The sequence below is a fragment of the Chaetodon auriga genome, chromosome 23, assembly GCF_051107435.1.
Source record: "Chaetodon auriga isolate fChaAug3 chromosome 23, fChaAug3.hap1, whole genome shotgun sequence".
Taxonomy (NCBI): domain Eukaryota; kingdom Metazoa; phylum Chordata; class Actinopteri; order Chaetodontiformes; family Chaetodontidae; genus Chaetodon; species Chaetodon auriga.
This window is the reverse complement of record NC_135096.1, coordinates 18957028-18982617: the sequence shown is the minus strand read 5'-3', so window position 1 is coordinate 18982617 and position 25590 is coordinate 18957028. Positions and strand designations below refer to the sequence as shown.

Sequence of the window (25590 nt, the reverse complement as noted above, 5' to 3'; positions counted from 1 at the left end):
CTCTCTCTCTCTGTCTGTCTGTCTCTCTCCCTCTCTCTCTCTCTCTTTCTCTCTCTCTCTCTCTCTCTCTCTCTCTCTCTCTCTGTCCCTCTCTGTCTGTCTGTCCCTCTCTCTGTCTCTCTCTCTCTCTCTCTCTGTCTGTCTGTCTGTCTCTCTCTCTCTCTCTCTCTCTCTCTCTCTGTCTCTCTCTCTCTCTCTCTCTCTCTCTCTCTCTCTCTCTTTCTCTCTGTCCGTCTGTCTGTCCGCTCCTTCCGGTCTGAACTTTACTTTCACTTTCTGCCTTCGGTCTGTCGCAGTGTGTTTTCTCCTCTGAAGCTCCATCTGAAGGTAAAGTAACTCGTTTCAGGTGTTTCTTTCTCCCTCAAACTGTCTTCAGCTCCGCTTCAACACAAACAGCATCGATCATTTCTTCAAACTCTCAGTTTGACTGAACTCCGGATGAAGGAGGTGAAGCTCCTCCGTGACAAACGTCCCCTTGATGTGCGGAGGCTAAACGGTGTAATAAGAGTAGAAGTAGAGGGAGGTGATCCTCAGGAGGTGAACTCAGAGTCGGTGTTTACTGCGTAGCGCCACGTCCTGATGGCTGAAGGCAGCTTTTCCTGCCTGGATCAGCCTGTAGAGGAGGCGCAGACGAGCCGCTGCTCTCCCGCTGGCCGAGCCTCTGAAGGCGGCTTCGCTCGGCCGGACAGCCGCTGGAGAAGCTGCTGGTTAAATGTTCTGTCATTGTGTTTCCACCGCAGGACTGATGTGGAGACAACAGCAGGAGGAGGAGGAAGGCTGAGAGGAAATATTTAGTGAGGGTAATTATAAAAATATGCGGCTCCGCCAGTCAAACAGCTGAAATGTGGAAAAAAAAAAAAAAAAAAAAAAAAAAAACTGAGATGAAAAAGGTGAAATGAAGTTTGTTTTGTGTGCTTGAAGGTTTCAGAGCAGTGAACCACGAAAACCATGAAAGCATCAGAAACCCCCTCAGTTAACGTGTGACAGGACAGCTTTGAGAGGAGGGGTCGTGTGGTGTGATCCGATTTCAGGCTGTGACACTGAAGTGGTTCCACCTGATCTGGGTCGTGATTGGATCTGACTCTCTCCACTGCAAACAGAACTGGATCACACTGTGGCGCTGACGGTGTTTAATGTGAGCAGGTGCAGGATCTGACACCTGTCCAGGCCTGCCTGCACCTGTGCATCTCAAACTTTTCTCCACTTCAGTCAGCAACGACATTAAACTTCGTGACGCTGTCGTGGTCACGAATCTGAACCGAAAATCTCTCAAAATGAGCTTTCAGTTCGATTGTTGAAGTCAAAAGCAGGATCGGTGAATCTCAGGGGGTTTTTTTTGTCCACCTGCGCCTGCTTGTGTCCAGAGGACAAAAAACAGTTAAAGCACTTCAGGGACGACACAGCGTAGCTTCCGGTTAGCTGCTGCATAACGTTAGCCTGCCGAGCTACCGGAGGCTTCAGGTGAAACGCTGAGAGGACCGTTTCCAGCTGAACTGCACGATATGAATGCAGTTAAACCAGTTAAACCAGCATCACGCCAGCAGTTAGGAGGCGGTCACCATTTTCCATCACAGTGTGATAGGCGTTCATGGCCTGAAAACCCAACCGGGGCTGCTGGAAAGGCCAGTTCACCAACTGGAACGAATCCAAGCGAGAAACACGACAGAATGTGTGATTTATTTACTAAAAACTAACCTGAAAGCCGTGAGAGCTGCCGCCTCACCAACAAATACACTGAAGAATCGATGAAATGATGGAAGTCAAAAACTTCATTGTCAAATGAGTCTTTGACGTCTGTTCAGTCTGGACAACATCACCGTTTATGAGTTCATCATATTTTTTATGAATTATCTGAATCTACGAACTGAAGCCTTCAGACGTGGTGGAGTAAAAGTGTGAAGCTGCATAAAATGGAAATACTCAAGTGAAGTACAATGACCTCAGAACTGTTCTTTAGCACAGTACTTGTACAGTACAGTAGTTGTACTGTGTTACTTCCCTCCTCTGACTGGTGTTAATGGAAAAATGATTTCAGATGAGTCTCACTGGTTAATCTGGTGTAAGACTCGTGTCCAGTTTGACTCATTCACAAACTTCAACTCTTAGAAATCATCAACACGGTGAGCAAACATCTCACACACACCCTTGTTATTGCCCCTTTGCACCTGATCTGCCTTACAGGTGGAGCTCTGACTCTGCAGACTCACCTGAAGGCTTTTCTCTGCACGTGTCGACTGAGCGCACTTTGGTCTTGTGAGGAAGCTTTTGGAAGTTTGTGAGGAAGTTTGGGGCTTGTTTCCTGCTGTGTGGTGGTTTCAGGACTCTTGTGTTTGACAATAAAACCACGTGTTGATTATTGATCGACTGCAGGGCGTGGAAGCTCTTTCATGTCAACGTCGTTCAGTAAATTATTGACACTGACCTCTGTGCTGGCTGAACTGTTTGTCTCAGTCTTGACATGATAACGTCCAACCTTGAGACGCGTGATCTGTTCAACTCAAGCATCAACCTCCGGCGCTGAGAAATGAAGGCAATGCAAAAGTGCCAAAGACTGCAGTTCCTCAAATCATCAGTTGAGGTGACTCCAAAAGCCAGTCAGTCCCCATAGACCCCCCAAATTAAAACTTCATAGCGGAAATAAACAGCCTAGTACAAAAAGCGGTTTTGGTCTCTGTAGCTTATTTCCTCGTTCACAATAACTGTACGGGGCTGAATTTCTCTACAACTCATTCATTTAAATGATATGAAGGCTTAAAGTTCTGTATAATTTTGGGTGTGGTTGCTTTGAGTGACAGCTAGCCACTAGGTTTCAGCCACCAGGATTCATTCAGCTACCTCAGCTCCACCCACGCTCCACCTGTTCGTCCATGTTTGGATTAGCTGGGAGTTTGGTGGAACCTGTGGTGACGTCACGGAGGCGACATCCACGTTTTGTACAGTGTGTGGTTCAACATGGCAGAAGAACCTGGTGGTCTGCTGCTTTAGTTTCCTTCACGGCAGAAAAAAGGATCTGGAGAATTTCTCTGTATTTGTATTCAGCGTATTAAGACACATTAATGTCAAAAATACAGACAGTGCAACATGAAAAAGGTTAATGTTAAGACTGAGTGTTTAAAGTATCTTCATCAGCTCCGTGAGCTACTCATTTATCTACAACTGAAACAATGTTCAGTGTGTCAGTGGATGTCAACGTCGTCCAGCCATCAAGTGTGTGTTCACTTCACTGCAGCTTCACGCCGCCATCTAGTGGACTGATAGAAGTACAGCAGCTCGGCCTCACACTGCTGTCTGACTGTATTCAGCTGACACTGATATGAAAGACGAGATAACAGCCAATCAGAGGAGGAGCAGCTGATATTTGGACAGAGAAACCATGAAAGGATGATTTCAGCTGATGATTTGAATGATTTGTGTTTCCAGATCAAAGTGTGTGTGAGCTGACGTGAGTTCAGCAGCATGAATCGGTGTGAGGACAGAGAGGAGGGAGTCCGTCCCTCTAAAACCAGTCTGTGTGGGGACGATGACGGCCAGACCGAAGCTCAGAGGTGAGACCGGGATCTCTGACTGTCCAGGACTCGAATCTGTCCACCATCATTATTCACACTCAAAGCTCTGTGTGTGTTGTGTTGAAGGCCAGAGCAGCAGGACCCACCAGACTCTGCTGGACCTGGACCCGAACCTGAACCTGGACCTGGACCTGGACCTGGACCTGGAGCCAGCTGCGTGTCCTTCAAGAGTGATGTGTCCATGGATCCACCACTTTTTTTCAAAGGACAGGCTTTACCAATGAGAGAGTAAGTCAACATCGAGTTACTTTTGAATATCGGGGACAGGACAGAACATCTGAAAGAACAAACTCCTCGTGAGGAGCAGTGACATGTTGGCAAAGGAGAAACTTTATGCACAGAGTGAGATCACAGGAGAGACAAAGAGGCAAAAAAACACAATTCATGTGTGTTTTGTGTTGAAGGTCAGAGCAGCAGCACCTACCAGACTCTCCTGAACCTGAACCTGAACCCAGCTGTGTGTCCTTAAAGAGTGACCTGTCCATGGATCCACCACTTTTTTTCAAAGGACAGGCTTTACCAATGAGAGAGTAAGTCAACATCTAGTTACTTTTGAATATCGGGGACAGGACAGAACATCTGAAAGAACAAACTCCTTGTGAGGAGCAGTGACATGTTGGTAAAGGAGAAACTTTCTGAAACACAACAGTAGAAAAGTGTCGGCCGACGTGATATGACAGAAAAGTTGTAAACACGACGGCTTTGTGTTGCTCCACTGTGATTGGCTGAGGGATCTCGTCAATCAACTGTTCAGACATGAATACAACACTTCTAAAACTATCAATACCGATACCAATATCGATTTCCTCCGTTAAATATTCACCATGTCTCCACTTGATCCAGACTGGGTTTGCAGAGCAGGGTTAGTGTCAACAGGTTATTTGCATTGTAACGAACCCGCTCTTGTTGAGAGATGATCCATGTCTTTAGTGTCGTTTCACTGGACCATTGTGAGCGATTTACCGAGCAACCAAACGTAACACAAACGCCAAAATTCAGCACCGCGTCACTCAACGTTTGCTGCTCGGTTAATCCACAGGACAATAAAAGCTACAACCCTTGAAAAAAAACCAAACAACAGTCATCCTGGAGCACTTTCGTACCGAGGTCGTGTACCAGCTGCTAACAAGAAAGGTATTTGCCTCCAGAGTTTTGACTGCTTTCATTTGTTTTCTTGAGTAGAACGACGTCTGAATGAGCAACTAGTTGTTTTATCTGCTGCCTCAGTAGCAGCAAATCTTTCAGTTCAGTTGAAAAATCGCTCGTCTTTATAACGTAAGAGTCATCTTACCTTCATCTTGTCCATTGCGGCTTTCACTTCCTGCCCTCCATCTGAACTTAACGTCACAATACTGCAGACAACCGTTGTGATACAGAGGAGATTGTCTAAAGAGGAGACAAAGTGAGTTATTCAATTCAGTTTGACAAATGTAAAAAGAAAACATGAGATTTATTTTCCTTCTGCATCACAAAATGACATCATCGGAGCTCACAAAGTGAAAATCGACACTGAACCATTTCTGAGCAGAACATATGATTTCCGGTGGGATCATTGACAGTGAAAGATGCCTGTTACGTATCAATAACATATGAGAGGTGCATCACCAGACAAGCTAACTGTCAGCACAAGTGTTTCCTCTGCCACATTTGTTCAGTCCTCATCCTCATCATAAAAAACCAAGAGGAACTACAAGACAGCTTCTGCACAGATATAATAAAATATCTAAAAATATATGTTTGTTGTATGTTGTGGTGAAGGTCAGAGCAGCAGCACACACCAGACTCTCCTGGACCTGAACCTGGACCTGAACCTGAACCCAGCTGTGTGTCCTTCAAGAGTGACCTGTCCATGGATCCACCTCTTTTTTTCAAAGGACAGGCTTTACCAATGAGAGAGTAAGTCAACATCTAGTTACTTTTGAATATTGGGGACATGACAGAACATCTGAAAGAACAAACTCCTCTTGAGGAGCAGTGACATGTTGGCAAAGGAGAAACTTTATGCACAGAGTGAGATCACAGGAGAGACAAAAATATGTGTGTTGTGTTTAAGGTCAGACCGGCAGCACATACTAGACTCTGCTGGACCTGGACCTGCACCCAGCTGTGTGTCCAAGAGGAAAACTTCAAATGACTTAATTATCGCATTTAAACAAAGACGTTTGTCTGACACAAAGTAAGTTCTGCCATCATGTATTTGTTCATTATCAGATTTTATATTGTTATTGGATTATATTTTAAAGTCTGTCATGCAGGAAGACTTTACCAAACATGAGCTTCTATTAAGTTGGGTTTTTTTTTTTTTATCAGGATCCATCGGAGACGAGACTCTGCTGGACCTGGACTCAGCCGTGTCTCCTCCAAGAGTGACACGTTAAATAATCACCTCAATGATTCTAAACGACGACAACCATCTGCTGCAAAGAGGTCAGCTGTTAATAACATGAAAATATTACTGATTCATGTTTTAGTGGTTATTTATCCAGAGAAGGTTGTTGAACCTGTATGTTTTTAGTTCTTCTTCATGAGCAACCCAGATTCTAAAACTCTGTTGAAACATGAATAAATCAGACTGTGATCACCTGATCTGATCCTCTGACACAAACTGACCTGAAAACAGCACAAAGTCAGTATATTTACTATTCTTCCTCATCAGCTTCAGTGATTTCTGTAACAATGTTCAGTGGGTCAGTATCTGCTTATCGTGAATCTGATGCAGCAACACGTTTCAACGACTGGGAAAGTTGTGCAACGCTCCAAAAACACCTGTTTGTAACATTCCACAGGTAAACAGGCTGATTGGTAGCAGGTGATAGTATCATGATTGGATATGAAAGGGGCATCCTTCAGTCGGAGTCAGTGAGGTTTCTGGGCTGTTCTTTGGTGTGGGTGAAAACCTCATTGCTCCTCCTCGATCTGCGGTTCAACTGTCGATCGGACTCTCTTCCCCAATACCCTGCCATAGACCTTGCCAGGGAGGCTGAGGAGTGTGATCCCTCTGTAGTTGGAACACAACGTTTGGTACCCTTTCTTAAAGATGGGGACCACCACCCCGGTTTACCACTCCAGTGGCACTGCCCCTGATGAACAAGCAATGTTGCAGAGGCGTGTCAGCCACGACAGCCCTAAAACATCCAGAGCCTTGAGATACTCAGGGCGGATCTCATCCACCCCCGGGGCTCCATAACCTCAGAGTTGCTTAACTACCTTGACTACTTCTGCCCCAGAGATTGGACGACCCTTCCCGAAGCTGCCAGGCTCTGCTTCCTCTGAGCAATGTCTTGGTGGGATTGAGTATGTGTTGGCTGCAAGAAGGGGTACCCCATTTTGGTATGACAGCGTGATACTCAAATCAACTGAAAACATCACAGAAGCTCAAACTAAGCAGAACAAAAAAAGTACATGTCCAGCAAGAAAAGAAAGAGCCAGAACAACTTCTAGGAGCAACAGCTGCACCTGTTTCCTTCATGTAGTCCAGAGAAGAACGTTCCAGCTTTCATTTGAAACACAGCTGGATGTGAAATCACCCTCAGCTCTGCTTTGATCCAGTATTCTCTGCTTCTCTCTTTGCTTTTCTCATGTTTCACTCACTTTACTGTGACTCACTGCCAATTTGTGCTGGACAGGTAGCATCCAGGTAGCTTGTGTGAGCTGTGTGATGCTGTCCACAGTATTATAGGGGTCAATGAGAACTGGAGGGACTCAACCAGACAAGCTGGTCAACCAACACAGTAAAGTGAAAGCTGCACAGAAATGCAGACTGGACTGTTGATTCACGGTGGGATCAGCAGGACGAGCAACACTTTAATGTCAGTGGAAACCATCTGATTCAATGTTGGAATCAACACTTCAGCTCAAAGGACCTTCAGCTGGTGTTTGTCTCTGTGTGGACGGACATGATGTGAGCTAATTCTTCATGATTCCTCCACAGAGTCCACCAGGAGAGCTCAGAGGTTCCCAGTGCTCAGTCTGCCCAGCAGCATCAGACTCACCTGGACTCCATGTTTATGGTCTGTACATGTACAACAGCTGCTTTCACATCTGTTCTGTTCACAATAATCTCCACGCTGCACTTTTTAGACCAGTGGACCGTCAGTCTGTCCAACATGGATCTGATGTTTGCTTCTATGATTTCACTTTGTGTCATTCATATCATCTTCTGTTCCAGCTGCTGGAGGAGGACATTGTCTCTTTTGTGAGGAACGAGCTAAAGAAGATCAAGATGGTTCTGAGTTCAGATGACCCAGAATGCTTAGAGAGTCAGGGGGAGGATGAGGAGGTGTTGGATGGTGAGGATGCAGAGCAGAGGAGGAGGAGCAGAGAGGCATTTCTGAAGATCACGCAGCACTTCCTGAGGAGAATGAAGGAGGAGGAGCTGGCTGAGCTTCTGCAGAGCAGTAAGAGGATTTCTCTAAAGGTTTAACTGCTGGATCAGTGGAACATTCACTGAGTCTCAACAGATGGACCAAAATATGTTCAGACAAGGACGTTAAATTCACATCTTAACTTTATCAATCACTTATTGATTTATTTGTTGTGTCTTCATTCAGGAAGTCCTGCTCCAGGTTATCAAAACAAACTTAAATCGAACCTGAGGGAGAAGTTCCAGTGTGTGTTTGACGTGATCGCTAAAGCAGGAAACCGGACTCGTCTGAATCAGATCTACACAGAGCTCTTCATCACAGAGGGAGGGACTGGACAGGTCAATGAAGAACATGAGGTCAGACAGATTGAAACAGCATCCAGGAAACCACACAGACCAGAAACCACAATCAGACATGAAGACATCTTTAAACCCTCACCTGGAAAAGATGAACCAATCAGAACAGTGATGACAAAGGGAGTGGCTGGCATCGGGAAGACAGTCTTAACACAGAAGTTCACTCTGGACTGGGCTGAAGACAAAGCCCACCAGGACATACAGTTCATGTTTCCATTCACTTTCAGAGAGCTGAACGTGCTGAGAGAGAAAAAGTTCAGCTTGGTGGAACTTGTTCATCACTTCTTTCCTGAAACCAAAGAAGCAGGAATCTGCAGGTTTGAAGAGTTCCAGGTTGTGTTCATCTTTGACGGTCTGGATGAGTGTCGACTTCCTCTGGACTTCCACAGCAGTGAGATCCTGACTGATGTTACAAAGTCCACCTCAGTGGATGTGCTGCTGACAAACCTCATCAAGAGGAAACTGCTTCCTTCTGCTCGCCTCTGGATAACCACACGACCTGCAGCAGCCAATCAGATCCCTCCTGGGTGTGTTGACAGGGTGACAGAGATCAGAGGGTTCAATGATGAACAGAAGGAGGAGTACTTCAGGAAGAGGTTCAGAGACAAGAAGCAGGCCAGCAGAATCATCTCCCACATCAAGACATCACGAAGCCTCCACATCATGTGCCACATCCCGGTCTTCTGCTGGATCACTGCTACAGTTCTGGAGGATGTGATGAAGACCAGAGAAGAAGGAGAGCTGCCCAAGACCCTGACTCAGATGTACATCCACTTCCTGGTGGTTCAAGCCAAACTGAAGACTATCAAGTATGATGGAGGAGCTGAGTCAGATCCACACTGGACTTCAAAGAACAAGGAGATGATTGAGTCTCTGGGAAAACTGGCCTTTGAAGAGCTGCAAAGAGGAAAACTGATCTTCTATGAATCAGACCTGACAGAATGTGGTGTTGATGTTGGAGAAGCCTCACTGTACTCAGGAGTGTTCACACAGATCTTCAAAGAGGAGAGAGGACTGTACCAGGACAAGGTCTTCTGCTTTGTCCATCTGAGCATTCAGGAGTTTCTGGCTGCTCTTCATGTCCATCTGACCTTCATCAAGTCTGGAGTCAATCTGCTGTCAGAAGAACAACCAACCTACCGTGAATCTTCAGAGACACACTTGCACCAGAGTGCAGTAGACAAGGCCTTACAGAGTCCAAATGGACACCTGGACTTGTTCCTCCGATTCCTCCTGGGTCTTTCACTGCAGACCAATCAGACTCTCCTACGAGGCCTGCTGACCCAGACAGGAGGTGGCTCAAAAACCAATCAGGTAACAGTCAAGTACATCGAGAAGAAGATTGAAGAGACTCCCTCTACAGAGAAAAGCATCAATCTGTTCCACTGTCTGAATGAACTGAATGATCGTTCTCTGGTGGATCAGATCCAACAGTCCTTGAGTTCAGGAAAACTCTCTGCAGAAAAACTGTCTCCTGGTCAGTGGTCAGCTCTGGTCTTCATCTTACTGTCATCAGAAAAAGATCTGGATGCCTTTGACCTGAAGAAATTCTCTGCTTCAGAGGAGACTCTTCTGAAGCTGCTGCCAGTGGTCAAAGCCTCCAAGAAAGCTCTGTAAGTACAGAGATAGTGAAGTTTCTTCATCAATAAATACTCTGATATCTAACTTACTGTTTGCTTCCTTCCTGTGTCTCTTCAGACTGAGTGGCTGTAACCTCTCAGAGAGAAGCTGTGAAGCTCTGTCCTCAGTCCTCAGATCCCAGTCCTCCAGTCTGAGAGAGCTGGACCTGGGTAACAACAATGTGCAGGATTTAGGAGTGAAGCTGCTGTCTGCTGGACTGGAGAGTCCACACTGTGCACTGGAAACTCTCAGGTCAGAATTCAGTCAGTCAACCATTGACCTAATTTGCAGTATTTGATAGGATTGTGTCTGATGATATGATTTGTCAAAGGACCTTTCACTAACAAAGTCCACACCATAAGATACAGATTCATTATGGTTTAATACGTATTATGTATGGAGGAGGGCATAGCAGATGGCTGATGATACCTTAGGATGAGGATCAAGGGACGAAGGGAAGGCAGGATGCAGGGAAGGAGGGATGAAGGGATGAGGGTCCATTCAGAGAGGGGGACCCTCAGATGATCTTCCATGTGTGTTGTTGTGTGTTTTCAGGCTGTCAGGCTGTCTGATCACAGAGGAAGGCTGTGCTTCTCTGGCCTCAGCTCTGAGATCCAACCCCTCCCATCTGAGAGAGCTGGACCTGAGCTACAATCATCCAGGAGACTCAGGAGTGAAGCTGCTTTCTGCTGGACTGGATGAGCCACACTGGAGACTGGACACTCTCAGGTATGAAGAGGCTGCTGCAGCCACAGTCAGTCAGTGTGAAAGAGGTTGAACATGAAAAAGGTATTTGTGTTGGAGGTCTCAAGGAGAACATCTCCAGAAACAAACATGACAATGACCTGTTGGTCATAATTGATGCAGTTTGGACAGATCTCTGCATGGTGAAAGAACTGTCTGTCAGTTTGACAAATGTCCTTTATGTCCTCTGACCAAATTCGTTTCTTCTCTGTCCAGGTCCAGGACATGTTTAGCCTAGCTTAGCACAACAACTGGGATCAATATCCAGTATCTCCAAAGCAGTTGAAACTATTAGGGCTGCAACCAGCTACCAATCTCATCGAATCTGTCAAAGATTACATTAATTAGTCAATCATAACCCAGGTTAAAAATTAAAAGCTAAATTTCATTATTTCCCACATTTTTAAAAAATTAACTCATTCCTCATTTTCTTGTTCAATGCTCTTTCAAACAACTTTGCAAGGCAAGCAGACAAGTATGGCTGGGTACTGAATTTTGATGGCGCAGATTCAATTGCTTCAATACTATTGAGGAACAGAAAATGCTTAGACATTCGGCCTGTACCGCTAACCTGAACCTGCTAACTGCTTGTTAGCTACCCAGTGCAGCTAACCTGTATCTGGTAGCTAAATAAACTTTCTAAAATTATTGTGAGCTAAATGTGATGCTAGGGTTAGGGTTAGGGTTGTTGCCAACTATTTTTCTAATATATTTTAATTGATTAGGTGTTGCAGCCCTAAAACTGTGCTTAAACCTGACAATTACAGGACAGGACTGGACTTTTGGGATACTACATTCAAGTGTATTCCTCAAAGTATTGGGCTGTTCCATTATCAGTGTCAAACTGTAGTGAACATAGTCTTCACAGTAAACATGTTAATTAATTTTCACTATTATTTAATTCTAAGAAATGTCTTTCCTTTCAGGGTGAAGCCTGCTGGAGTCCAGTGGTTAGGATCTGGTCTGAGGAAGTGTAAGTTGGTTTTTAATTTGATTCATGAAAAAAAGAATGTCAGTTGAACAGATGATGGATCAATAACTGCAGCTGTTTTCTTCTTCTTCTCTCCATCAGATTCCTGTGAATTCACAGTCGACACGAACACAGTACACAGAAGGATCAAACTGTCTGACAACAACAGGAAGATTACGTATGGGGCGGAGGATCAGTCATATCCTGATCATCCAGACAGGTTTGACCGCTGGCCTCAGCTGCTGTCCACGACTGGTCTGACTGGTCGCTGTTACTGGGAGGCCGAGTGGAAAGGAGAGGTTTTTATATCAGTGAGTTACAAAGGAATCAAAAGGAAAGGAGACAGTGAAGACTGCGAGTTTGGAGGGAGTGATCAGTCCTGGAGTCTCAACTGCTTTGATGGAGGCCGTTATACTGCCTGGCACAATAACAAGGGAACATCCATGACCTCAATCTCCACCTCCACCTCCTCCTCCTCTGTCTCCAACAGAGTAGCAGTGTATGTGGACTGGCCTGCTGGCACTCTGTCCTTCTACAGAATCTTCTCTGACACACTGATCCACCTCCACACCTTCAACACCACATTCACTGAACCTCTTCATCCTGGCTTTGGGTTTGAGTTCTGGTCCAGTTCTGGTTCCTCTGTGACTCTGTGTTCTCTGTAAGATGTAGATCAGTTGAGTCTGTACAGGATCACAGTAATAAATTCATCAGTGAACTTTGTACAAACTCAGTCAGAACTCGAAGGCCACAGACCTCTGCTGGTCCAATCGTCCTCTCTTCTATGATCTGCAAATGTGGAGGCACAAACTTCTCCATCAACATTATCTCTTGTTTTGTGAATTATAAAGTTTTAACTAACATTTTAACTAATTACCTGTGGTTGAGTTTATTGCATAGAGTTAATTAATTACATGATATGTTAGTATTTAAGTTTTTATAGCCACACTTGTCCTTGTAAAACCTACATTGATGTCCTTGGTGGTGGTAATGACTGAAAAGATTCCTCCTTCACTTTGTAAACTTCTTACACTTCCAGTCCTTTCAAGATGGAAGCTGTGATCATTATTTTTATGAAATCCTGTTGACTGAACATTTTGTTGAGTTGTTTTGAATTCTGGCTCTTTTTGAAATAAAAGCAGAACATTACTGTGAGCGTGTCTTGTCTTTCTTCAGTTCAGAACGACTGACATGACTCGGTTGAAAGATCAAGAATATGGCAAAAAGTTTCTGGACGCTGTTGTTCACAAAGAAACGGTTTTTCCAGTTTGTTGTGAAGAATTTAACAGGTCTACACAGAGCCCTGATATAAACCCCATCCAGCACATTTAGGATGAACTGGAGCACTGACGGTGAGCCAGAACTGATCACCAACACCAGTGCAGGACCTTACAAAGCAGGGTCCGGCTGAGCTCGGCCTGACTCCAGTCACTTTTTCCTTTTTCCACTATGCGTAGTAGTTGTTTGGTGTCACCTCGGTCCATATTCCAAGATAGCTGAAGAGGCAGCCTGGAGCCTCGACAGTTTCAGTTTTGTTTCAACCATGTAAAGCACTTTGTGACTTTGTTTGAAAGTGCTGTACAAATAAAGTTTATTATTCTAATTAATCGAGCATGCAAAGTTGTTTTCTTTGAAGAATCTGAAATATAAAACATTTGTTTTTTAACATTTTTACGTTCCACGTGTTCGTTCAAACTTTTAATAAATTAGAAAAATTAAACTACAATCGAGAAAATATCGAAAATTAAGAAGAAGAAGAAGAAGAAGAAGAAGAAGAGGGACATTAAATGAAAAGGTGTGTCCAAACTTTTCATGGTTACTGTGTGTGTGTGAGTGTGTTTATAAGATAAGATATACCTTCATAGTCCCACAGTGGAGAAATTTCAGTTATTATTATTATTATCATTCTTATAATGTGTGTGCATGTGTGTGAGTGGTTATCATTCTTATCGTGCGTGTTCACATGCTGTACAGCGATCACTGTTGTAGTTACTAGTAGTTATTGACAGTGACCACTGGAGGGCAGTGCATGCGCGCACACACGCACTCTCTGTGTGTTGAATGGACGCTGTTCTGAGCTGAACTGGGAGTCATGGGACCCTGTTTGCTCGTCCTCAACCATGTGAGTCATATGAGACACAGAGAGAGACAGAGGAGGAAGAGGAGTGGATTAAAGACGAAGAAAAGATGGAAGACCTGTGCCAGTGGGTGAGGGAGGCCGGGTGGTGGGTGAGGAGGTGCTGCTGTGGTGAGGAAGAGGAGGATGAAGAAGAGAAAGGGAGGAGGGAGGAAGAAGATGAGGAGGAGATGAAGATGGAGGAGCTCAGCTTAAAAAAGAGCAGGAGTTCGACTTCCCTCCCGCCTGCTGAGGTATTTGATACGACTGAGAACTCCTGTCTGAGTAACAGTACTCCTGTCTGAGTAACAGTACTCCTGTCTGAGTAACAGTACTCTTGTTTGTCTGAGTAACAGTACTCTATCACTTTTTACAGTGTTGGGTTCTCTGTGTATTCTCTCCTGTTGGAGTCTGTTGCAGCGTAGCCCTTGGTTAATTTTTTGCAGAGTATTTTTGGATTGTAATTTTTTAAAAAATGTATGTACCATAATGTTTCTACTTGGTAACCCTGTACAGTCACTTTTTACAGTGTGTATTTGGGCTGTAAATATTTTTACAAGGCATCCACAGTTGTCATTTTTTACAGCGAGTTCCCAGGTTGTTTTCTCCTGAAAGAGATTTCTGCAAATTCCACCTTAAGAGGTTTAAGTCAGAATGAAGTTTTAAAGTGGAATTAGGTTTTAAGGTGGTCTTATGGTTTTTAAGGAGGAATTATGTTTTTTTAAATGTTAAGGTGGTTCAAAGTTTAACAGAGTTTTAAAGGTTTTAAAGGTGGCGTGAAAGATTTTTAAGGAGGATTTTAAAAAGCTGAAGATGATTCTGTTCACCTGGTCTCTGTCTGTGTGTCTCAGCTGGATCTGGATCAGTCCAGCTCGTCCCCCTCTGGGTCCCAGCCTCACTGGTTCCACACTCTGCAGTCCCGACGGCTCCGAGTGCAGCGAGGACGCAGCAACAGTGACCCACTGAGAGGGAACAGCTGGGAGGACCACTTCGCCTGGGTCAGGAAAATGTCTTACCTGTCAATCATTTGGTCTCACAGTATTTCCGCCCGCTCATCTTCACCCGCTCCTGTCAGGCTGTCTTTGTTTCAAGTCTTTGCTTTCCGGCCACCTGAACCTGAACCCTGACTCTGTCTGCTTTACACCTTTGGACAGGTTCGTCTGTCCTGACTGTCCTCCCGCTTTTGGCTCTTTTCTGCCTTCGGATTCCAGTAAAGTGGACCGCCGTCGTCCGTCTGTGACTTTTGGTTAAAAACTTTACCATTGACCTGATGTGTGACACGTGTCCTCTGCTCAGAAACCAGGTCTTCAGTTTGGAGCAGCTCACTCGTACGTGAGTCTGGAGAAACTGGGTGAAGGAGCGTACGCCTCGGTCTACAAAGGCATCAGCAGGTCAGTCCGTCTCCACCGAACTGTCTCTGTCTGTTCAATCTGCTGCACCAGCACCAAAACTACAGACCAGAACCAGCCTCAGCTAAAACTACAGACCAGAACCAGCTTCAGTAAAAATTACAGACCAGAACCAGCCTCAGCAAAAACTACAGACCAGAACCAGACAGTGTTTTCAGAGCCTGATGACTTCGACTTAAACTCAGACTTAGTCTTAGACTGAGACTTAGCAGCTCTTCCTCGTGCAGTGATCATGTGCCGTCCTCCACCAGTAGAAGTGAAAGTGTCCTCAGGCTGAACGTTGGCTTCAGGACGGGACGTGAGTCCTCCGTCCAGCTCTCAAAACAAACACTGACTTTTCTTCTGCTGTGCTTGTCGAGGATAAACGGGCAGCTGGTGGCTTTGAAGGTCATTCATACGAAGACGGAGGAGGGCATCCCGTTCACCGCCATCCGGGAAGGTGACCTCCCACACACACACACGACAAGCCATGGTTGTACTGTTTTTTTTAGGTTGTAGTGATTTATACGCATTTGACCTGAAACTGAGTGATTTAAAGATTTTTAGGGTGGTATTGGAATATTAAGGTGGTATTAAGATTTTTCATTCATTCATCTTCTATACCCACGCATCATTTCAGGGTTGCGGGGGGCTGGAGCCTATCCCAGCTAGCAATGGGCGAGGTACGGGGTACACCCTGAACCGGTCGCCAGCCGATCGCAGGGCTACATACACAGACAACTCACACACTCACACTCACACCTACGGACAATTTAGAGACCAATTAACCTAATGAGCATGTTTTTGGTCTGTGGGAGGAAGCCGGAGTGCCCGGAGAGAACCCACACATGCACGGGAAGAACATGCAGACTTCACACAGAAAGGCCCTGCCCGACCCAGGGTTCGAACCAGCAACCTTCTTGCTGTGAGGCACGCGCACTACCTGCTGCGCCACCGTGCCGCCCGGTATTAAGATTTAAGAGGTTTTAATAACGTTTAAAAGTTTTAAGGTGGTATTCCTGGTTGTGTGTGTGTGTGTGTGTGTGTGCAGCCTCTCTGCTCAAAGGCCTGAAGCACGCCAACATCGTCGTCCTCCACGACATCATCCACACCAGAGAGTCTCTGACCTTCGTCTTTGAATATGTGGTGAGAAATTCTACAGTTTGAACTGCGACTGTGGTTCTTATGATGTCAGTGATAAGGGGACGTAGGACACAGGACAGCGCTGGGTGCTGGAAACTGGCCAATCAGAAGAAAGTGGGTTTTTGGGGAGGGGGGGCCTTAAAGAGACAGGAGCTAAAGGGGCCAGAGTCAGAGCTGGAAATGAGCTCAACTCAAATCTTCTCTCTTCTTCTTGTGTCGCAGCAAACGGACCTGGCCCAGTACATGAGCCAACACCCCGGAGGACTGCACTCACATAACGTCCGGGTTCGTTCGCACCAGAAGCATCAACACAAATCCGCTCTGTGAAGCACTTCCTGTGTTCGTCAGACACCAAAGTGAAGAAATTCACATTCACGAAGCTTCGTAATCAATAAGTGACAGCGACCACTGACTGATCACTTCACAGCCACCGACGGCATTAATGGGACAAACTGTCCCGCTCACATGATGACTGGATCATTAGAACACAAGCAGCTGTTGATCAGGGTCATTGATCAGCTGATCGTCAGCCAATCAGTTTGTTTGCAAACTGAGCACAAAGCTGAGACTGATCGAGTTCATGAAAGAAACTCTTATTGATCCATTTAAAAAGCATTTTTGACAACTCGACTGATTTCAGCTGGACTTTAACCATTAACATGTTGTTGTTGTTGTTTGTTGTTGTTGTTGTTTGTCACTGTAGATCTTCATGTTCCAGCTGCTGCGAGCTCTCTCCTACATCCACAGCCGGAGGATCCTCCACAGAGACCTGAAGCCTCAGAACCTGCTCATCAGCTACCTGGGAGAACTCAAGATGGCCGACTTCGGTCAGGGACTGAACCTCCACATGGAGCTCCGCCCACAGGCCTAAAGCTTTAGCAATGGTCTCCGATCAATAAAAAACAGGAAGCTTATCGATACTCTGCTGGAACTTCAGTTGCTTTTCACAGAAAAACAACATTCAGCATCAGAAACTATTTTACTGATTATAAAATGTTTCATAATGCTAGTTAGCAGCTAAGCTAATGCTATGAGCTTCCCACCATATTTCGGGTGATTCTGTGGTAGATTTTAAGAATTAACCTTCAAAGTAACACAGAGTCACAGATCTGCTGCTTTTGTTTTTCGAGAGACACTTCCTAAAGCTTCTGGTGGTGGACGGACATGTAGCTCTTCTTTGCTGATGGTGCCTCATCTGTCTGTACTGAACGGACCTCTGTGTCTGGATGTGGGTTCAGGTCTGGCTCGGGCCAAGTCCATCCCCAGTCAGACCTTCTCCTCCGAGGTGGTGACGCTGTGGTACCGACCCCCCGACGTCCTGCTGGGATCGACAGACTACTCCACAGCTCTGGACATCTGGTCAGTGCAGACGAAGCCTTCAGACATGATGAAGACATGATGGTGTGGTTTTAAGGAAAGTGTGTTGTGTTTGAATCAGGGGCGCCGGGTGTGTCTTCATAGAGATGCTGCAGGGGGCGCCGGCGTTTCCCGGAGACACCGACGTGTTTGAACAACTGCAGAAGATCTGGACGGTGAGCAAGAGTCTCCAGCACAAAGATGATGATGATGGTGATGGTGATGATGATGAATGACAGTGACTTCCTCTGTTTGTCATCTGCTCTGTAGGTTCTGGGCGTCCCCTCTGAGGACAGCTGGCCTGGAGTCAGTCAGCTGCCCAACTTTAAACCAGGTCAGTCCACCCCGTCCACTTTCTGTCCCCACAGCCAATCACAGGACAGTGCGGCGGAGGCAGGAATGTGACACACCAATGAACAGAAATGTTTTGGAAGCAAGAAACTATTTACATTTGATTGATATTCTAATCAATCAGTTTTTTTCATTATTAGAATTATATTGGAGTCATTTACTTGATGTTATTTGTTAGTTATTGAATCTAATATCTGACACTAACCATATTTATTCACTGATGAGAGTTTAATTAATTTTTTTGTGTATTTTGATTTTATCATTGTTACTTGGCTGTCTAATCATCTGGAAACATTCTGCTAAATAATTCATTTCACTGCCTCATGATGTCAGCAGTGATGCAGAGCAAAGACGAAATGAAATTACAAACCAGATCAATTCAAACCACAAAGAAACTGCTAACAGAAAACACACGAACAGAGCCAGATAAGGACAGACATAAAGACACTGATGAGACCAGGACGAGCTGGAGACATGGTGGAGACGTTTCTCTGCAGTGTGTCAGACTGTCCACCAGGAGGCGACACCACACCAAAACTCCCTGAACACAGGATTAAAGTCTGTTTCTTTACTTTTTCGGTTCTTCTTCAGACAATGAGAGAAACAGGGAAAATACACAAGAATAAAGAAAAACAGCAAAGAACCTGAACAAAGGGAGGGACAGAGAAGAACCACAGGGTGAGATCAGCCCAACTGGACGTTGATCATCCGACATAAACCGAGATAAGACACACTGAGGGTGATTACTCAGCTCCACCCTGGGAGACCCCTCCACCCACACACACTGATGATAGCACAGCTCAGACATTCATGATTGCATTCAGTTCAGGTCCTGAACTCTTCCCAGAAATCAGAGGTTCTCAAAGCCGGACCCCCAAAGAGACAGCAAAGACTCACACTCAGTCAGTCCGAACTCTTCGCTCTGACGTCCAGAAATCACACACAAAAGAGCTTCACAGACAATCCCCTTTTTAAGTTTCCTTCAGGATCACAGTGATCCAGTGACAGTCAGGTAGTTGTATGTTAACAGGGGCTGCTAACAGGAGATGCTAACAGCAGCTGCTAACAGCTAATTCAGCTGACTTTAATGGAGACAGCTAACTCAGTGGAGGCTCAAAGAAAAGAGCACCAAACTGACTGTTGCATATCAACAGACTGTATATTCCAGTTAGTTTAGGGTGTTAGCATGCTAACATTAGCTAATGCTAATCATTTTAGCTTGTTGCTTCTTTTCTTTTGTTCCTTCCAGAGTTGTTTGTTCACTGCGAGCCGAAGCAGTTCAGGACCGTTTGGAAAAGGTAAGAAAAGAAAAAAGAAAAGAAAAGAATTAAGAAATAATTGTTGTTAACAGTTTCAATGCTTTCAAGATGTACAGTTTTATGAAGGCTAACGTGTTAGCCTGAGGCCTCCCAAAACTTAACATATGTGCTAAAGTAGGTAAAGTGTTAGCTTAAAGTCTTATATCCTTCGAATCATGTATGCTTAAGTGTAACTTCCTGTCATTTATTGTGTTATATGCTAATGTGTTAGCATGAAGTCTGTTATGATGTTAACATCAGGAAATTGTGTTTGTTGAACTGCTGCGTGTGGAGCTCAGTGTTACTCATTCTAGGTATGCTAAATTGTCAGTGTATTAGCATGGAGTCTACAGCATTGATCTGGATTAGGTTCAGTCTGTCTCTCGCGATGTGGACCAGGTTGAACCAGCTGCCATATAAGACAGAGGACCTGGTCCAGAGGATGCTGAAGGGGGTCCCCACAGACCGGATCTCTGCACAGGAATCCTTGCAACACCCGTACTTCAGTACACTGCCTCCTCCCATCATGCACCTCAGAGACAGTAGGTATCCATTATACATGCTAACAGAGCTACATGCTAACACACCAGTCTGTCCGCTAACACACCTTTTATGTAACATATTCTTAAGACTATGGATTTATTTATTTATACTTTCCTTTTTTGTGTGTGTTTTTGAGTATTTTTGTCATGTCTTTATTTGATTGAAAAGTTTAAAAAAAATTACAAACTGAACTTTTTATATTTCCTGTGCCCCAAATCATTTATCTGCTTCATCTCTCTGCTTTTCAGCTGTGTCCATTTTCAAAGTGCCCGGCGTTCGTCTGGAGACGGAGGTCAGAGATATCTTCAACCCCGGACGGAGGACCAAAACCTCCCTGCTGCCCACCACCAAGTACTGAAAGTACTGAAAGTAAAACTTCTCTGATATAAATCTGATTTAATCTCTGTATTTGTTGATTTAAATATAAAATGTTCCTTCATGAGTTGTCGTCCCTTAGGACGTCAGTCTGAACAGTTCTCCTGTTAGCATTCATTAGCATCAGGATTATTCATGTGTTTTGGCTGATCGAGTCGCCTGAAGCTGCTCATGAATAATGAATGTGTATTCGTGCTGAAGCTCCCTGATGACAAATAAAAGCTGATTCTTCACTCGTCTTTCTGTGTTTTGCTCTCAACACAAACAGGAAAGCTAAGAAACAATGTGATGGATGCAAAGTAAACATCAGCAAACGGGGTCAATGGGAGCAAAAAAGTTCTAAAACAGAGAAAGACCTGGAAGCACAGATGTGTGGAGGACTGACTGCTGTTCTGCTTTATAAGCACACCTGGCCCAGGTGTGCCTCATGCTGCTGATCATGCTCCTGATTGGTCTGCAGCTGTCACAGTTTAATCTCACCAAACCTCCACGTTGAGTTTATCAAACTCGATCTCTAGCTCAAACACGGAACGTGAAACGATCTTTACAATCGCAGAGACTTCACTCAAGACGTCCTCACTGACGTCGTCTCAGCCGTCTCAAAGCAGACTGAGGACATCTGAAGATGTGACCCTCAGACCTTTCTCACTGTTTCCTCATCTGAGCTTCAGTTTTTCACTCTGACTCACGTTCAGTCGCTTTGTTGTCTGAGTGTTCGGCCTGTGGGTCAGCGTGAATCAACAGATGAACGTTTGCAGCTGATGGAGTGAAAATCAGAAGCTCTGCAGACTCTGAGCGTCTGATCCGCACTGACAACGTCTGCTGATGAGGAGGACGAGAGGAGGATGTAAGGAGGACGTGAGGAGGATGAGAGGAGGACGAGTGGAGGACGTGAGGATGAGAGGAGGACGAGAGGAGGATGAGAGGAGGACGAGTGGAGGACGTGAGGACGAGAGAAGGACGTGAGGATGAGAGGAGGACGAGAGGAGGATGAGAGGAGGATGTGAGGAGGACGTGAAGATGAGAGGAGGACGAGTGGAGGATGAGAGGAGGACGTGAAGATGAGAGGAGGACGAGTGGAGGATGAGAGGAGGACGTGAAGATGAGAGGAGGACGAGAGGAGGATGAGAGGATGAGAGGAGGACGAGTGGAGGATGAGAGGAGGACGTGAAGATGAGAGGAGGATGAGAGGAGGATGTGAGGAGGACGTGAAGATGAGAGGAGGACGAGTGGAGGATGAGAGGAGGACGTGAAGATGAGAGGAGGACGAGAGGAGGATGAGAGGATGAGAGGAGGACGAGTGGAGGATGAGAGGAGGACGAGTGGAGGATGAGGGGAGGACGTGAGGATGAGAGGAGGACGAGAGGAGGATGAGAGGAGGACGTGAAGATGAGAGGAGGACGAGAGGAGGATGAGAGGAGGACGAGTGGAGGATGAGAGGAGGACGAGTGGAGGACGAGAGGAGGACGTGAGGATGAGAGGAGGACAAGAGGAGGACGTGAGGACGAGAGAAGGACGTGAGGATGAGAGGACGAGAGGAGGACGAGAGGAGGACGAGTGGAGGATGAGAGGAGGACGAGAGGAGGACAGGAGGACGAGAGAAGGACGTGAGGATGAGAGGAGGACGTGAGGATGAGAGGAGGACGAGAGGAGGATGAGAGGAGGACGAGTGGAGGATGAGAGGAGGACGAGAGGAGGACGAGAGGAGGACGTGAGGACGAGAGAAGGACGTGAGGATGAGAGGAGGACGAGAGGAGGATGAGAGGATGAGAGGAGGACGAGTGGAGGATGAGAGGAGGACGAGAGGAGGACATGAGGATGAGAGGAGGACGAGAGGAGGACGTGAGGACGAGAGGAGGACGAGAGGAGGATGAGAGGAGGACGAGTGGAGGATGAGAGGAGGACGAGAGGAGGATGAGAGGAGGACGAGAGGAGGATGAGAGGAGGACGAGTGGAGGATGAGAGGAGGACGTGAAGATGAGAGGAGGACGAGAGGAGGATGAGAGGAGGACGTGAAGATGAGAGGAGGACGAGAGGAGGATGAGAGGAGGACGTGAAGATGAGAGGAGGACGAGAGGAGGATGAGAGGATGAGAGGAGGACGAGTGGAGGATGAGAGGAGGACGAGTGGAGGATGAGGGGAGGACGTGAGGATGAGAGGAGGACGAGAGGAGGATGAGAGGAGGACGTGAAGATGAGAGGAGGACGAGAGGAGGATGAGAGGAGGACGAGTGGAGGATGAGAGGAGGACGAGTGGAGGATGAGAGGAGGACGAGAGGAGGATGTGAGGAGGACGTGAGGAGGACGAGAGGAGGACAAGAGGAGGACGTGAGGATGAGAGGAGGACAAGAGGAGGACGTGAGGACGAGAGAAGGACGTGAGGATGAGAGGAGGAGAGGAGGACGAGAGGAGGACGAGTGGAGGATGAGAGGAGGACGAGAGGAGGACGTGAGGATGAGAGGAGGACAAGAGGAGGACAGGAGGACGAGAGAAGGACGTGAGGATGAGAGGAGGACGAGAGGAGGATGAGAGGAGGACGTGAGGATGAGAGGAGGACGTGAAGATGAGAGGAGGACGAGAGGAGAACGTGAGGAGGACGAGAGGAGGATGTGAGGAGGACGTGAGGAGGACGAGAGGAGGATGTGAGGAGGACGTGAGGAGGACGAGAGGAGCACGTCAGACCTTCTCTTGGACAGAAGCTGTTTCATCCTGTGCATGTTTTTAACTGATTGTATGAACGTGAAGATGAACAAAGGCAGGACCTCCATTTAAATTCGTCCAGAAAAGTCATCAACATCAACCGCTTGTCATTTTTCCTCATAACTGATATTTGAAAGAAAATAGAAATTCACGCGTTACAATGTGCTCCTGGAAGATGATGATCAAACATCGTGTGTGTAACCAGACTGAGAAATGGACAGGAGAAAAATAGATATACTGCACGTTTTTATAATGTATCGTAATATAAAGTCAATAAGAATCTACTCAGAAACATCACATCACATCACTGAAACAACAAACAGCCTGAGACTCAAACCATCAGAGCAAATATGAAGAAGTGAAAAAGAACCATGAAAATCCAAATAATCCCCCAAAAATCTGCTCAAATCCAGGTTTCCCACAGAGGGGTTGAAGATCTGCAGGTCTTCATTTAATCCTGCAGGCCCCCCATAATCCTCCTGCTGCTCGACCCGAAGCCTCCCAGACACAAAGACCTCAGACCGCTGGGACCAGTCCTCACCAGTGACTGGGAGGCCCAGCACACACCAGTTCACACACCTCTTTATTCCTACAGACACGCTGCTACATGCTAAATGCTAACTAGTGACGCATTAGCTTCTCTGACGTGACGAACGCAAGGATGGCGTGACTGCGTGTGGTCGCTAACATCCGAACACGTGATAACACTTTGTTAGCATCTGCAGGTAACAAGCTAACATCATTAGCCTGTGTTACATTAGCCTGCTTTACATTTCATGTGGCACATGCAGGAAGTAGCTGCAGGCAGGCAGCCAATCATCCAAAAACAATCTTTTCAATCAGTTATTCCACATAAATAAATGAGGCAGCAGGTTAGCACTGTGGATGAAGCGAGTTAGCCGGACATGCTAACATTAGAAACTTACATCAGAGCAGATGAACAGAATTCGTTCCTCTCACTTTTGCTCTTCTGTTTATTTTTGAGTTTTCAAAAGTTGAAACACAAACACATCTTTGATTTTATGCAAACAAAGCAGCTAGCAGCTAACAGTTAACGTTCAAATCTGAGAGTATCAGGTGCTTCTTTCCTTGAACTCTTCTTTCTTCCTAGTATTAGTTTGTATGCCATTTTATTATATTTCCTTTTCATCATTAGTTTTGTGATTTTGCTTATTTGGACGCTGCTACGTTTCTTCTGGATTGTTCTCAAACAGCGAAGGAACACAGTCGTCGCTTCGTTTCAGAGTTCTTGCTCATTTCATGAACTTAGGAAATTGGCTGCTCGTTTGTTTGCTCTCATTTCTTTGCTTCTTGTTTCTCTTCGTGTCTAATTTGTCAATCAGAAGCTTCAAATGAACAATTGTGGAAGGAAGATGCCAACAAAATAAGACGAAACAAACAGACTTCAAACCCGCCGACTTGTTTTGAACAAATATTAATATTTGTGTGATTCTTTTGATTGACAGGCAGGAAGTTTGATTGATTGGAGAGAAGAAAGAAGGTGTTTGTGCATATGTTAACTGTGTTTGTGTTTTGGCGTCCGTCTGCTATCATTTGATGAGAGAAAATTCATTCACGATGCTTCAACAAATATCGTCATGAATAAATGGAAACGCGCGGCGGCCTTTGATATGTGGCCCTGAACGATCCCACGCTGACGAGTTGGACTGAAGTTATTTTCATCTCAAAAACTCTTTTTGTTCACTTTTTGTTCGTTTTCTCACGATAAACTTTTCATTTCAGTCAGTGGAACTTGAAACTTTCAGCAGGCGTCGTGTTCAGTCGTGCTAATGTTTATCAGAAAAATCAAAAGCGATGATAACGCTGCGTTACTCTGACCTGCAGAGCTAAAAGTTGTTTAAACGACCAAAATCGCTTTCTTACATTAACACTTGTGCCACAGACATGTATACATTTGCAGTGAGTTCAAGAACAATGAAGCTTAAACCAAACAGAGTATCAGAGCTAGCCTATCAGGTGAGAGCTAGCTGTTAGCCTTAGTTAACGCTAAATATCCATTTTAATTCCCAACATGTGCAGTTTGTTTTTCCACGTAACTAAATGATAAATATGAGCTGAACCCGCCTGCTAATGCTAACTTGACTAGCTTAGCAGAGCAGCTAGCAGTTTGGCTCCATCCAAATGTGTAAAATTAATGTTTGTTAAAGTTATGACAAGACGTTTAATGATGTTTCATACATGAAGTGAGACGAGCCGCTGACAGCATCCTGACATGAAGCAAGAATAAAACCTACAAATACTGAACGGAGAGGATTTGGACAAATTACGACAAATTTATGTTTATTGACTGATAATAAGAGGAAAGTTTGTTAGTTTGAAGGTCTTCATTTGACATTATTTGGAGAGTAAAAACCTGATTCAGGACATGACAGGAACTTGGAGCTCAGAGGGTTTTTGGACTTGTGTCCACCAATCAGAGCCTCTGACACAAACGAGCTTCGCTTTGATTTTTTTCTTACTTCGAAAATTAAAATCGGTCCTGATGAAAACTCTGAATTAAATGAAGAACTTACTGACAACTAAATATGACGAATGTTTGCTGATTTCACAGATATTTGGTGTGTGAGAGCAGCAGTCTGAACGACACACACACACACACACACACACACACAGCGCTGACCTCTCATTGGCCTCTCCACAGGAGCTCTGGGACGTGAAGGCGCTCAGGGCCGACATCAGC

General features: G+C 45.5%; 2 protein-coding genes across 2 annotated transcripts; both read left to right on the top strand.

Moving 5' to 3' along the window:
• Positions 1-255: 255 nt before the first annotated feature.
• Positions 256-12768, top strand: LOC143315810 (NACHT, LRR and PYD domains-containing protein 3-like). Its single transcript, XM_076723271.1, has 14 exons — positions 256-327; positions 3421-3545; positions 3633-3794; positions 3971-4096; positions 5325-5462; positions 5620-5742; positions 5877-5993; positions 7498-7576; positions 7735-7963; positions 8117-9899; positions 9985-10158; positions 10462-10635; positions 11577-11623; positions 11723-12768. The coding sequence occupies exons 2-14, from the start codon at positions 3457-3459 to the stop codon at positions 12283-12285; spliced, it is 3804 nt and encodes a 1267-aa protein (XP_076579386.1). The 5' UTR covers positions 256-327; positions 3421-3456; the 3' UTR covers positions 12286-12768.
• Positions 12769-13850: 1082 nt separating this feature from the next.
• On the top strand, positions 13851-20423 carry cdk15 (cyclin-dependent kinase 15). Its single transcript, XM_076723356.1, has 13 exons — positions 13851-13990; positions 14588-14734; positions 15033-15127; positions 15505-15584; positions 16176-16270; positions 16490-16552; positions 16971-17094; positions 17506-17626; positions 17706-17799; positions 17894-17957; positions 19224-19272; positions 19672-19814; positions 20064-20423. Exons 1-13 carry the CDS (start codon positions 13928-13930, stop codon positions 20171-20173), a joined length of 1248 nt encoding a protein of 415 aa, XP_076579471.1. The 5' UTR covers positions 13851-13927; the 3' UTR covers positions 20174-20423.
• Positions 20424-25590: the final 5167 nt, after the last annotated feature.